The 15,944-nt window shown below is 41.0% G+C and overlaps 1 protein-coding gene across 1 annotated transcript in view; it reads right to left on the reverse strand.

Moving 5' to 3' along the window:
• The window catches only part of LOC130122460 (protocadherin-15-like), a 299,505-nt gene that overhangs the window by 186,562 nt on the left and 96,999 nt on the right, over window positions 1–15,944 (reverse strand). The window contains exons 5-8 of the mRNA XM_056291387.1: window positions 13,748–13,908; window positions 11,610–11,765; window positions 690–809; window positions 391–501 (exon numbers count right to left, since the gene is read on the reverse strand). Coding sequence (XP_056147362.1) covers window positions 391–501; window positions 690–809; window positions 11,610–11,765; window positions 13,748–13,908 — 548 coding nt within the window. The remainder of the gene's footprint in view (window positions 1–390; window positions 502–689; window positions 810–11,609; window positions 11,766–13,747; window positions 13,909–15,944) is intronic.

Below are 15,944 nucleotides of genomic sequence, written 5' to 3' on the forward strand. Positions count from 1 at the left end.
CCTGAACATGGAACAACTATGGTAATAACGCCATGTTTTCAACTGCATCAGAAAACAAAGTTGGAAAAATCTGTTCTCTAAAATAAGTAAGGGATGTAAAATATAGTAAAGAAATGGGGAAAGAAACAAAAAAGTAAGGTACCCAAGTTACTCAACTGCATGCCACAAACAAGAGTATCTATGAGCAGCTGCTGAAAACAATACAAACTAGACCCAGCAGAATCAATGCACTGGCATACAGAGTTCTTTGCAACACTGCCAGAGTAAACACAGACGAGCTCAAACAAATAAAAGTGTACAACCCAGTACCAATTTGTTATCAAGTTGTATGAATATGAAGCAATGCACAGCATTAACTGTTAGTGCCTGTAGCTAAGGTAACTGACTTACGTTGGCTTGAATTATGACCAGGTACCGAGTTCTCTCCTCGTAATTTAGTCTCTCTGCCAGAAGAATGTGTCCGGAAAGTGTGTTTGCAACACTCACTGTTCCATTAGAAACCTGAAACACGTTGAAAGAAATAGCGGGACAAAGACGGGGGGTTGGAGAGAGTGTAGGACAGAAGAGAGGAAGAGAGACAGAAGGGTTAGGGAGAGTTAAAGGGTAAAATAGACTGTTCATTGTAGAGCAGATTTACAATGGTGCCATTTAAAGGGGTATTTGTCATGGTGCAACTTGTCCATATATACCGGGTCATTGGGGTTGTACTGGATGCCGTATTCTATTTGTCCATTGGGTCCATCATCAATGTCTGTCGCACCATTATTTCCTGAGAAGCCTGTGAAGATGGTAGTCCCAATAGGTGTGAGCTGGGGAAAGAAATGATAGCGGAAAAATAGTATTAAAAGCTCACACACATCCTGTGAACACTTACTCACTATGCCTGTGCAAGTAATGATGTTGCTGCCCAACCCTGTTATGTTGCAAAAAATTTAATAATAATAATAAAAAAAACATTTCTATTTGCAATGTGAAATGTCAGAGTCAGCAGCAGGTCCTGGTACTTAGCTGTGAAGGCTTATGCACACTGCTGACAGAATGACAAAAAATACCCATGAGGACATCTGCTGATCCCCAGAGCCCTAAGAGCAGTCCAATAGACCAGCCAGTGGGCAATGGAGCCCAGTCACCAGAGAAATTGACAGCAATGGGATATGACTTACTGTACTGCTTGGGCTGCTGCTTTCATTACACATGCTGAGAAACCATACTACACGGGAATTGTGAACAAAGGGGATAAATGTCAGGGTTGCCCATAGCAGGCATAGCTTAACCTATGAGCGCAAACGTCCAACTTCATGCATGCAACAGATTAAAAAAAACATATATGCAAAATGTTGCTTGTTGGTCAAGTTTTGCTATCCAGTTATCCTTAAAAAATCTGGGCATTGGAGCATCCAGGTAGCGTAGCGGTCTATTCCGTTGTCTACCAACATGGGGATCACTGGTTTGAATCCCCGTGTTACCTCCGGCTTGGTCGGGCATTGCTACAGACAAAATTGGCCGTGCCTGTGGGTGAGAAGCCAGATGTGGGTATGTGCCCTGGTTGCTGCACTAGCGCCTCCTCTGGTCGGTCGGGAGCCTGTTCGTGGGGGGAGGGGGAACTGGGGGAAATAGTATGATCATGCGCTACATCCCCCTGCTAAACTCCGTACTGTCAGGTGAAAAGAAGCAGCTGGCAACTCCACATGTATTGGAGGAGGCATGTGGTAGTCGGCAGCTCTCCCCGGATCGGCAGAGGGGGTGGAGCAGCAACCAGGATGGCTCGGAAGAGTGGGGTAATTGGCCAAGTACAACTGGGGAGAAAAAATTATACAGACGGAAAAAAAAATATACAGAGGAGAAAAAAAATTATACAGAGGAACAGGTTGGCAAAGAAGTGGGATAGTCAGAGAGATGAAGAAAGTAGACAGGAGTACAAGGAGACACAACGTGAAGAGAGAGGTGGCAAAGGAATAGGAAAAGGCGTATGGTAAATTGTATGACAGGTTAGACACAAAGGAAGGGGAAAAGGACTGGTACTGATTGGCTAGACAGAGGGACCGAGCTGCAAATGATGTGCAGCAAGTTAGGGCGATCAAGGATCGAGATGAAAATGTGCTGACAAGCGAGGAGAGTGTGCTGAGAAGGTGGAAGGAGCACTTTGAGGGGCTGATGAATGAAGAAAATGAGAGAGAGAAGGTTGGATAATGTAGGGATAGTGAATCAGGAAGTTGAGTGGATTAGCAAGGAAGACGTGAGGGCAGTTATGAAGAGGATGAAGAGTAGAAAGGCAGTTGGTCCTGATGACATACCTGTGGAGGTATGGAGAAGTTTAGGAGAGATGGCAGTGGGGTTTTTAACTCCAAACTGTAGATTGTTTAACACACTCTTGGAAAGTGAGCGGATGTCTGAGGAGTGGAGAAGAAGCATACTGGTACCGATTTTCAAGAACAAGGGCGATGTGCAGAACTGTAGCAACTACAGAGGTATAAAGTTGATCAGCCACAGCATGAAGATTTAGGAAAGAGTGATAGAAGCGAGGTTAAGAGGAGAGGTGATGATTAGTGAGCAGGAGTATGGTTTCATGCCATGAAAGAGCACCACAGATGCGATGTTTGCTTTGAGAATGTTAATGGAGAAGTATAGAGAAGGACAGAAAGAGTTGCATTGTGTCTTTGTAGATTTAGAGAAAGCATATGACAGGGTCCCGAGAGAGGAGGTGTGGTATTGTATGAGGAAGCCGGGAGTTACAGAGAAGTATGTAGGAATGGTGCAGGAGATGTATGAGGGAAGTGTGAAAATGGTGAGGTGTGCAGTTGGAATGACAGATGGGTTCGAGGTGGGATTACAACAAGAATCGGCTCTGAGCCCTTTCTTGTTTGCAATGGTGATGGACAGGTTGACGGACAAGATCAAACAGGAGTCTCCATGGACGATGATCGCGGATGACATTGTGATCTGTAGCGAGAGTAGGGTGCAGGTTGAGGAGAGCCTGGAGAGGTGGAGGTATGCACTGGGGAGAAGAGGAATGAAAGTCAGTAGGAGCAAGACGGAATACCTATGTGTGAATGAGAGGGAGGACAGTGGAATGGTCAGGATGCAAGGAGTGGAGGTGACGAAGGCATATGAGTTTAAATACTTGGGGTCAACTGTCCAAAGTAACGGGGAGTGCAGGAGAGAGGTGACGAAGAGAGTACAGGCAGGGTGGAGAAGTGTCAGGAGTGATTTGCGACAGAAGGGTACCAGGAAGAGTTAAAGGCAAGGTTTACAAGATGGTTGTGAGACCATCTATGTTATATGCTTTGGAGACAGTGGCACTGACGAAAAGACAGGATGCACAGCTGGAGGTGGCAGAGCTGAAGATTCTAAGATTCTAACTGGGAGTGATGAAGAAGGACAGGATTAGGAATGATTATATTAGAGGGACCGCTCAAGTTGGACAGTTTGGAGACAAAGCAACACAGGCAAGATTGAGATGGCTTGGACATGTGGGGAGGAAAGATGCTGGGTATATTGGGAGAAGGATGCTGAATATGGAGCTGCCAGGAAAGAGGAAAAGAGGAAGGCCAAAGAGGAGGTTTATAGATGTGGTGAGGGAAGACACGCAGGTGGTTTGTGTGACAGACGAAGATGCAAAAGACAGGGAGAAATGGAAACGGATGATCCGCTGTGGTGACCCCTAATGGCAGCAGCCGAAAGTAGTAGACAACTGGGGAGAAAAAGGGGGGGAAAATCTCAGCATTGTCCCATAATAGCTGGACCAAATTAAGTGCAAAGACGTTGCGTGGCAATGTTGAGTGCATGTTAATGGTGGAAAATGCCATATACACTACCTTGACGGGATTGCAGGCAAATCATTAGTTAAGCAAGTAACTGCAACAACAATACAAGTGGCAATACAAGTGGCTACAACCGGCTGAACAGAAAGGCAGAGCTATTTTGTAAAAATTTTGGCAATTTAAGATACAAGAATTTGTATTAGTGAGGGTAATGCTGCAATAAAACTCATTACTTTCACAAGATATACAGTTGAACCCAGTCCTGCCAGGGGAGGGAAAAATAGCCGACCTAATGGGGCCTCGAGGTTGTTGAAAGTTTCGGTTCTGCGGTACTCATGGGGATGGGCCTAAAATTAACCGATGGCTTGTTTGTACTCAAGGTAAGTCAACCGCACATTTATAGTTTTTACTATAAATTTTAAATAATAACATTCAACATCATTTTATTGTGGCTTATTAATTAGTTATTTTTTTGAAAATAAAAAACGTGTGACATGTAGTGTAGTGTGTCAATGGCCATTTCTCATCGCCGAGCCTATTTTTCATGTAGGCTACTTTGTTATTTCATTTTTGTCCAATGTGTGGACCTGTTAGAAAGTTTCCAGATGATTACAAGCAGAAACTCCTTGCAGCAGCCCAATGCAGACTTTTTTATGCCACAACCCATCACACTGCCTCTAGTCTTTATAGGGGAGCGTGTGTATGTGACTAAATACACAGCCAAGCCGGCTGGCTGACGGAAGCCGCACATAAAATCAAACTTCGCAAGTGTACGACAGCCACTTGACTTCCCCTTCTGCAATAGCTCTTTAAATCGCATATAGTGATAGAAAAATTGCCTAGATAAATAAAATAGCCTGAGCTAAGCATGACATTATTCCTCTTCATTAACCGGCCCACCATCTGCGCAAACGTCACCAATTCCATAACATTGTCATGGTGATTTTTCTGACACCACTGATAGCATTCCCTGTTCACACATACAGCTTATACCTGCAAGGCACACAGATAGAAGCTGTATGCTGTGATGTTTCACCACCTTTCTGCACCAGCATAATACAGGAAGGACTTTCCTATATTCTACTTTGTTCCAAGACATATAGAAGACAGTATTAATGAGCCAATAAATGCTTATTCATGATGGGTTTACTGCAGATATATTGATCACAATTATTTGGCAACATTGCTGTGTACTGTCAGTGTAGAAAGTTGTCATGACAACAAGGTAGGCTGATGCTGATTCAGCTGTATTTAGGGGTCTTGAGGATTATCACAGAAAGATGTGAGAAGTCAATAATACCCCTTTCACACTGGCCAAAAAACCCGCTAACGTCCGCCTTTGGTGGTCGTACATAAGTGTGGAGTATCTTGTCAGATTTTGTTTTATGCACTTGGCACAAATGCATAATCAAATAAAGCAAAACAAATGCAGAACATTTTAATACAAAGAAACAGTTGTGAAATGTATGACAAACAATACAAGTCTACAGTTGAATGCAATATACAATTGCTGGTAGATTATAGAGAAGAAGTTCAATATATGTTTTGCTGATGACAGCTTGGGGGGTGGGAATGGATATTAGCAGAATGTGTCCTGAAAACACAAGCGGGGATTGCAAAGAGGTAGCCACCAACAGTAACAAATTTAAAAAAAAAAAATCAATGTATGGAATACACTATAGATGATTGTATAGTATGTATATACACGTATGTGTGTGTGTGTGTGTGTGTATGTGTGTGTGTGCGCGCGCTATGTTTTAACACTTTTTTCCTGCATCTGTATATATATATAACATACAGAATTGATATCAACACGGATACAGGGAAAAATATTTCCATGCATAGCAGTACAGGCCTGTTTCGTGCGTCTTGCACTCATCAGCTGCTAATGTTTTTTCACAAAGAATCATACCGTTACATTGCCCAGCGTCGCGCCCCTAATGTCGGTTGGACAGCTACCAATCAGATGGGGAAACATTCAATTATAACAGCAAATGGGGTAGGTACTTATGATGCACAGCAACCAATGGAGGGGTAGAAAACATTACAACCAATGGGACTGGGGTTTGTTCTGAAAAGCATTTAGTGGCCAGGGTACTATTGAAATGACATGCATTAAACATACAACAAGGTAACGTGAATTATATATTGGGGTGGTGTTGGGGCACAGTTGGGAGGACAGGTAGTTAAAAAAAAAACATATTTAAAAAAACATATTTAAAATAGCATATGTAAAAAAATTCATAATAAAATAGCACATTTAAAAATAGCATATTTAAAAAATAGCATATTTAAAAAAAACATATTTAAAATAGCATATTTAAAAAAATCCATATTTAGAATAGCATATTTAAAAATAGCATATTAAAAAAAGCATATGCAAAAAACCTAATAAATTTCATATGTCTATCATCTAATGGGGAGGGGGTAATAAAGACGTTTTACTTATAGTTACAAAGGAGATATTTTTTTCGGTGTCTACAACTGGTGGCCAATTCGTTTCTATTATTCAAGGTGGACATATCAGGTCTGCAAATAATAAAATATTTTTCTGCCAAGCACAGGTTACATCAAGATGTAACCTGTGCCTGGCAGAAAATGTTATGTTATTATTCCCTCCCCCCATTAGATGAAACACATATGGACATTTATTAGGTTTTTTACATTTGCTTTTTTTAATATGCTATTTTAAATATGGATTTTTTTTGACTATGCTATCTTAAATATGCTATTTTATTATGGATTTTTTTAAATATGCTATTTTAAATATGTTTTTTTAAATATGTTTTTTTTACCTACCTACCTGTCCTCCCAACTGTGCCCCAAAACCACCCCAATATATAATTCACATCTTACCTTGTTATATGTTTAATGCACACCATTTCAACAGTACCCTGGCCCCTAAATGCTTTTCAAAACAAACCCCAGTCCCATTGGTTGTAATGTTTCCTACCCCTCCATTGGTTGCTGTGCATCATAAGTACCTACCCCATTGGCTGTTATAATTGAACGTTTCCCCATCTGATTGGTCGCTGTCAAATCGACATTAGGGGCGTGACACTGGGCAATGTAACGGTATGATTCTTTGTGAAAAAACATTAGCAGCTGATGAGTGTGAGACGCACGAAACAGGCCTGTACTGCTATGCATTAAAATCTTTTTTTCCTGCATCTGTGTTGATATTCCGCTCCTCATTAGACGAGCACTCAACACCATTGACGATTTTGGAAAAAAAACGCTATATATATATATATATATATATATATATATCAATACAGAACTGCTATGTATTAAAACTTTTTTCCTGCATCTGTATTGCTATACACACACACACACACACATATATATACGTGTGTGTGTGTGTGTGTGTGTGTGTGTGTGTGTGTGTGTGTGTGTGTGTAAACTTAGCACAAAAAGTAAGGACATTTGTGTTTGGTAGATTATTTCTTTGTTATAACAATGCTTCTTGGCAATAAATCTTATATCAGGCAGTTGATTGTCAGCACCTGGGGTACCAGAAGCTCAAAACAAGAGTCAATAGCACCGGCAAAATAAGCTGTTTGGCATTGGCAGAGAAGATTTGTCAAATTTTTCATGGACGCAACCCACACACTCAGCTCTGCTGCTCATCCCACAAATGCATGTTCCTTACAAATGTGGCACCATGTAAAAGGGAAATAAACAGGCTTTCCAACGGTATAAGATTTATTGCCAAGAAGCATTGTTACAACAAAGAAATAATCTACCAAACACACATTTCCTTACTTTTTGTGCTAAGTATATATGTATATATGTGTATATATATATACATATATATGTGTGTGTGTGTGTGTCTGTGTGTGTGTTTCTCATAAAGAATTTACCTGACTCACTGGATGTATATATATAATTTTTATTTATTTATTTATTTATTTATTTATTTATTTATTTATTGCTGCTGTGTTGTTTCTACTTCTCATTGCACAATTTCACAGTTTACAAAAAAAAAACAACAACAAAAAAACAACCAAAAAACAGAAATGAAAGCCTGGAAGTGACACTGTTTTTAGCTAACCTCTAGCTTTCACAAACTTTCACTTTACCAAGCATTTGAAAATTTACTTTACCATCAGCGTCAGTGTTTACCAAGACCTACAAGGGGGGACCTAAAAGGGGCAAGGCAATGATTTTCACTATCAACTTTAACAACGTAACAATATTTTTACCAAGTGTACCATCAGTGTTTATGGAACGCTACTGTCCCATGATAATAAGCCTTATCTCTGCATTCCAAGCCTTAAACCAACATACACTGTCATGTAAAGTAATTATATTAACACTCAAACACAGCATGTGTAAGTTGATAAATCACCAAAGTGAATATGTTGCCAAAATAATAGTAAAATGACACACCTTTGTCTGTAAATATGTGATTTCCATAACTGTAGAAATTGTGCTGGAGTGAACACTGCGTTATGCAGTCCGGTCACTGGCCCAGCACAATTTGGCAAACACAACAGCGTAATGCAGTCAAAAGCAAGATGGATCATCCTTGTTTGTGGCAGACTCGTGCATTTATATGCATATACGTACATATACTTTACAATGTACAAAGCCCAAACTGGGAACAAGATGCCTTTGAAAAGTCCCGCATCAGGGGGCATCTTATATCCCTATGGTCTCGTCTACATGAGACCATAAGACCATTTAGTGGGGAAAACAATCCCAAAATATCTAAGCAGGACCAGCAGCATAAAACATGTGCCCAATTTTGTTTATGCATTCTATGGGTAGAGGGATGAAGAATAGAAAACACCTGGCAAAATTCCCAACCTGGCTCTATCCATCTGGCCACCGAATCATCCGCCAGTGTAATTGGCTCAATGAGTTCCCCCCTCTCCACCTCAAGTTGATCTGTGGTGAGTGTTCTGGCGCAAAATGGCTGCCATGCATCACCCAGGTGGGTGCTACATGTTGGTGGTGGTTGAGGTGAGTTACCCCCTTCAATGTGAAGTGCTTTGGGTGTCTAGAAAAGCGCTATATAAATGTTATGATTGTGATTATGATTATGATGATGATTATTATTATTATTATCATCATCATATAATCTAGAGGACAATATCTATAACAGAAGGGACATATTAGCTTTTCCTCTAAAGATATTTCAAAGGGTACTATTATCTGTACCAGGGGGTATGCATATACAACATGCCACGCAAATATATCATTTTAATCAGATACATACTGAACCAGTATGAATAAATATAAGAAATAAAGTGTACATGAAGGTGAATTTCACAACTGCTTTGATGGATGACTTTAATGCTAGTTGGTTTTCGGTGAGCATAGTTTTATATTTTACCCTTGGGAATGACCAACACAGAATAGCAGTCGATATTCAACCGCCTGGGCTGGCGGGCCACTAGTTAATCCTTAGGCCTCTATTTCCATGCAAGCACAACCGTGGCACACTCACGTGGGCGTATCCGATATAGTTTTGCTAAATTGGTGACCGGAGATGGAAACGCAACCCTCGCACAGTGTGGTGCAGTTAGTTGGAGAAGGGTTTGGATTTGAATGAAAACATTATAAGCAGGTGGAGTTGGGGTGGGCGTCGTCTTGGCCAATCAAATCAGCTCCTCTCTAACATGCTGTGGCTCAGCGTAACGTCATTTTCCTGATGGGTGCTATATTTGCCAAACATTAGAACATTTCTCCTCTGTTAACTGGAATGAAATTTGATTGTGATACATTCTTTCCCTGTACCCGCTGCCTACTGTCAAATATACACTCCATCCCTATAGACTGTGACAAAACCGAATATACATCGCATTATTTTGAAGCCACATACAAGAAGATCATTATTCAGCCCAGCTGACATAACTTACCAATTTTCAGTGTTGTGCACAAGCCCACACAGATTGAAAATGGACACAGTAGTTTAGTCTAGAGCCTGACATGGGAGTGGATTTTCACTCCTATGCCCATCCTGTCAAATTGACTCCCATCCCACGAGAATTCCAGGGGACCACAGGATTCCCGGCCAGATGTCAGGCTCTAGTTAGTTTGTAATTGTGGATATATCCTATTGGACCAGACAGACATTCAGTTTGCTCAGATTTCATTTTCCGTCATGATGAGCACAAATGGTGTTTGATTTACATGAGATTCAACAGCCGCATAGCAACACTTTTCTTTTGATAAACTTACTCAAAACGCTGCATTCAGTTAGTTGTTGCTATTTGTTTTTAATTTACATTTCAGTGTGGTGAAATGCGTAGGCTCACATCAATTAAAAAACATTTGAATGCATGTTCCAGTGTGTTCACGCCTACACTGCTGCACGAAAATCGTTCAATTCACCTGCATTTGCAATAAGATGTTACCTGGGCTGGCACAGGCATAGGTGCAACAGCAAGCCAAAACAGCCACCAAAATTGTACTGCACATGAGCGGATTACAATATCCCCCCCCCCCCCCCCCCCGCGATGTCACCCCTCCTATCTTGGCGCAGGCGGGCTCCTTTCGAGCCACAAAATTACCAAATATGCACAGGCGGGAAAGATTCACCTTGCGCCTGAGCAAATTGGCAATTAGCCTAAGTCTACTAGGTCTCCGTTGGCCTTGCATCAGCATGAAAATAGAGCCTTAAAATCCATCTTTTTCAATAAAAAACCAGATTCTCTATCAGTCACACAGAGGCATACTCAAACAGCTTCTTCAAATGCAAAAAACATGTTTGGAGATATGTTTGGAGGTACATATACATATTTATACATACACAAACATTCATACATATACACAGACGTGCGCACACACACACAAACAAGCACACAGACACATCTGCACACATGCACGTGCATAGAGTGCACAATACATAAGCTAGTACACACTTCTTGAGGTCATATTTTGCAAGTTGTGTTCAGACTGATATACTTGTGAAGCCGAGCAAGAAATTCCATGATTCTCTGCTGATACAGAAGTATACATGTATGTGTACGTGCATGAAGCAGGGCTGTTCTATGCAGTGGTCTGAGATCCTCAGTTTTCATGACTATTAAATAAGATAATGGTGTGGCAAATTAGAGCCTGTAACAGACGATAAAATATACTACAAAACTAGTGTTCTGTTCTTCCCAATCTTTGTGTGGAAAGAGTGAGAAAAACATTGGGCCTCATTCATCAATCGTTCATACATACAAATGTGTTCTTACACACCCATGGAATTAGTTTAGCTCCCAACATTGTCTGACAGCCAGAAGCAAAGCCTGATGGTTATTTGTAATTCCTTCCCCCTGACATCTATTGTCTACCTCTTGCAACAAGCAATCACCCAGGCTTGCAAAGACATCAGTGTTAGCCAACTGGTGTCTACATTCAGGGGTTACCCAAGTCCTACACTGGTCTCTGGGACAAATTTCAGGGTTAAAAAAATCCAGGGGTGTGTAAGAACACATTTGTACGTACAAACGATTGATGAATGAGACTCATTGTCATTATGGACAAGAAGAGTTTGGTAATTATTACTCCATGTAAAACATCTGATATAAAACTGCAACTTTACAAAAATGAGGCATTAAAAATAAAGCTGTTGATAACGTGTATTACAAACAATCCCACTACAAGACAGAAGCAACAGCTTGATGATTTCCGGATTACATAGAAAAACCTCAGGGGAGGAGGCAGACAGCCCTTATTTCCAGGTAGTAAAAAGTCACTGAAAAGCAACGTATTGGGGGAAAAAAAAAGTGCAGACCAATGTCAATTAATGGCAAATGGCAAAGAGTGGCCTACTGTTACAGATATGACCTGTTAAAAAGAAAAAAAAAATCAGCCAAATTTCATGCAAGCCCAATGGCACTGCCTTACCTCATTCACTGCGACATAGTATCGTGGCTGCTGAAAGCGAGGCGTGTTGTCATTCTTGTCCCTCACAACAATCCGTACCTCATGCAAAATGACCGTGCCAACCAGTTCATTGGTGCACTGCACCTGAACCACAATAGTGGTAATATAGTTGGGAGGCTGAAATTGACAGAAAGAGAAAGAAATAAAGAGAAAGAATGATGAAGTAGAATGCTTTTACTACAACCATGAGGACAAAACTATAAACATCATAGTACCCCCTTATTTCCCCCATATCACTTTGACTTATGCACCAACCTGCTGCCGTATGCCAGTTGGCTGGGCATATACTACTCTAAAGACAGAGCTTCTTTTTTCTTCCTAACAACATCTTGCCTTTTCTAAGAGACCATAAGCATACTTTTTTTCAGGGGCCATGAGTACGGAGGTGGTGCATGGACTTTTAGCCAGGGCACTGGTTTCAAATACATCCATCTAACACAGGCAAAGCTACAGAATCACAAGAACAGCAAGCAAACAATACAGAATAAAAATGATGCTATTAAAAACACAAAGCTTGGCAGAGAGGTTTTGGCCAAAATTGATATTTCCTTTAAATATCTACGAGACACATCTGCTGAGAAAAATCTTGGCACATCTTGCAGAGCCAGTTGTTTCAAGACCTTCAAACCAGCAGGGCTTGTTAAATATTTGAAGATTTGCCTGGTTTGTTTTGAAGGGTCTTATTGTGAAACCCTCTTGCAGTTCTGGTGTGATTAGATACACTGGAAAGACTGCTTCCCTCCACCCACCAAGCCTGCTCTCCAAACCAGCTTCACATTGATGAACTCAGTCTTATTTGATGTACATGGTCAATCACAAGGTAGACATGTGTTATTTATTTATTATTATTATTGTGACGAGCTAAGTCTAGCATATGGGTTTTTATTAGATTTTCTTTTTCCCCTCTTTTTCTCCCCAATTGTACTTGGCCGATTACCCTATTTTCCAAGCCACCCCAGTCACTGCCCCACCCCCTCTGCCAATCCCGAGAGGGCTGCAGACTACCACATGCCTCCTCCGATACATCTGGAGTTGCCAGCCACTCCTTTTCACCTGACAGTGAGGGGTTTCACCAGGGGGACGTAGCGCATGGGAGGATCACGCCATGCCCCCCAGTTCCCCCTCCCCCCACAAACAAGCACCATGACTGACCAGAGGAGGTGCTAGTGCAGCAACAGGACACATACCTACATCCAGCTTCCCACCCACAGACACAGACAATTGTGTCTGTAGGGATGGCTGACCAAGCTGGCAGCAACACAGGGATTCAAACTGGCGATCCCCATGTTAGTAGGCAACAGAGTAGACTGCTACACTACCCGGACACCCTTATTAGATATTATTGATGCGATAACTGCTTCAGTATAGCATCAGCACAATATCCAATATCTAATTTGTAATATACTGTATAGCCTTTCTTGTATGACCATCTCATAATTTGGCAGCAGAAGAATGATTGCTGGCAAAGTCATGGAGCAGAGGGAAAGTGTCAGACACAATGAATAAGATAAGAACAGGATCATGCCTAAGTGGTAATTTTAAATAGGGGTCAGCTATTGACATTGCAGCCATTCTAATTAAGGAAGACGATTTAGCCTCAGACACACTTTCAATTTCATAGTCATAACCTCTTCAAAGGCCCCGAAAACTTCAAATGGATTTTATACCTAATTCAATCCTTCCTTCCACATTTGAATGGTAAATTATCTCAGAAATTGTATAGATCGACAATGATAAAATGGAATGGCCCAGATGAAAGTAAGGAATTAAGATTCATCTTATATCTTGTGTACATACACTGAAGTTGCACACGTGTATGTTAGTTTGCGTATCACAAATTGACCAGTGCAGGAAAGGAGGAGACGCCAAGTGAAATCTGATTGTTTCCACCACTGATCACAGAGTATTTTCCCCTGCGGTCTAATGATTAAATGATGTACTCATTAGAAATTATAATCAGCAGATTAATTCACACTGGAGTGGCGCCTTATTCTCCAGCAATTAAAAATGCATATATTATCATCCACCCATATTAATCTCCTCATAGGTTTAATTTCCCCTTTGAACCCCACAGGGCCCAATCAAGGTCCTATACTCACATCCCTGTCCAGAACCCGCCCAGTGCTGTTTAGGAAGATCCTCTGCCGGGCCGCATCCAGTATCACCCAGTGATCATAGTTGTCCAGCAAGGTCAGCGAGATGGTTCTGCCTGGGTCCTGGGCTCGACCGTTGATCTGCATGTTCTCCACCAGAACTGTACCTGTCGACATAGAGCAACACTGAGATAACAACTGGACCTTGTGGTGACGACATTTGCAAAAGAGCAGTATTTTACATAGTCTTATCCCTACAATGATAGTGAGTCAGGGTGGACGCCAAAAGGTTAGTATGCAAAGAAAAAAGCTTCTTTTTTTTCTAGACATCTCTGCAGACCACACACACAAGAAGGATTTGTCTTCACATTTTGCAAAACTGCCAAAATCTGTACAAATGTATTGTTCTTTATTAACCCTGAATGTAACTGAACATACCTGTGGCACTTCTGTTTTCCAGAGTATTCATTAATCTACTGTGATTAAATTTTAATTATGAACTTTTTCCAGAGGTAAGATCAGAGTGCCAATGAGGAATTCATCCATATAATTATGTTTTATTGTAAGTGATCATTATTTAAATAGTTATTTAGCGGTTGGAGTAAAATCAACTTAAAATTATTATTTTTTTGACTCAAAACAGAAAGAATACAAGGATGTTCTAGATAATAAAATAGTTCATAATACAATATTGGGTAACAAACAGCGAAGGCATATGAGTTTAAATAGTTGGGGTCAACTGTCCAAAGTAACGGTGAGTGCAGGAGAGAGGTGAAGAAGAGAGTGCAGGCAGGGTGGAGTGGGTGGAGAAGAGTGTCAGGAGTGATTTGCGACAGAAGGTTACCAGCATGAGTTAAAGGGAAGGTTTACAAGATGGTTGTGTGACCAGCTATGTTGTAGGGTTTAGAGACAGTGGCACTGACGAAAAGACAGGAGGTGGCGCTGGAAGTGGCAGAGTTGAAGATGCTAAGATTTTCATTGGGAGTTAGAGGGACCGCTCAAGTTGGATGGTTTGGAGACAAAGCAAGAGAGGCGAGATTGAGATGGCTTGGGCATGTGTGGAAGAGAGATGCTGGGTATATTGGGAGAAGGATGCTGAATATGGAGCTGCCAGGGAAGAGGAAAAGAGGAAGGCCAAAGAGGAGGTTTATGGATGTGGTGAGGGAGGACGTGCAGGTGGCTGGCATGACAGAGGAAGATGCAGAGGACAGGAAGAGATGGAAACGGATGATCCGCAGTGGCGACCCCTAACGGGAGCAGCTGACAGTAGTAGTAGTAGTAGACTATTGGGTAACAACAGATGTAAATGCAAGTGGTTTAAAAAGAAATGGATAGTTTATTAGCTGAACATCTATCAGGAAGTTTGAGGCTCTACACAGCATAACTTTAATCATAGTAATTTTCACATTGTTTGAGGTAACGAAAGAACTGCACTGATTTTTACTCTGGTCTTCTGCTATAATACTGCCAGTCTCATTTACTCCTAAATTGGCTTTTTAACAGCAACCATCACCCGTAGGGGGCTTTGGTTACAGCTGCAGTTCTGCATGGACATAATACCTGATGCAGCACTTGAATTCAAAGTCATCCTCAAGGTCAAAGGGTATGTTGTGGTTTGGATTCCAAAGCTTTTAATCAGCCAAAGATTAAACTTGCAGTATAGGCTTACTCCGAGGTGGCTGAATCGGAGGTAGATCTTCCAAATAAAGTCAGATTCATTTCTGATTTTGAAGGTTTTCCAAGCACAATTCTCAGTACATTAGATATTTGGGCAGCTCTCCAAACAAATCTGTCTACTTCAACAGTCAACAAACAGCCCCATCCAGTAAAAGAAAAACCCCGCAGCTGATGATAGAAATGTGTAAAAGCTTATTAAACTCAGCAAACCAAGTCATCCATCAAATACTTGGAACGTAAGGAGATCTAATTGATAAACAGTGTGTTGGAGGAGTAAAGGGAGGAAGAGCTTTCTGATGCAATGAGTCGTGTCATGTTCATAGAAATGTGATAACAAAGATGTTCTTTTTTTTTTTTTTTTTTTTTACAAATGTAGGTGTTTTATTGTTACAACTCAATAATACTACGAGATGTTCTCTACTTTTTCATGATTTACCTTTTTCCCCATGTCAAATGGATGCTGTATTTTTAATGATTAATCCATTTTGGAACTCAGGTATGGAAACTGCATCTCCTTCACATACTG

This window comes from Lampris incognitus, chromosome 13 (genome assembly GCF_029633865.1).
Source record: "Lampris incognitus isolate fLamInc1 chromosome 13, fLamInc1.hap2, whole genome shotgun sequence".
Classification (NCBI taxonomy): domain Eukaryota; kingdom Metazoa; phylum Chordata; class Actinopteri; order Lampriformes; family Lampridae; genus Lampris; species Lampris incognitus.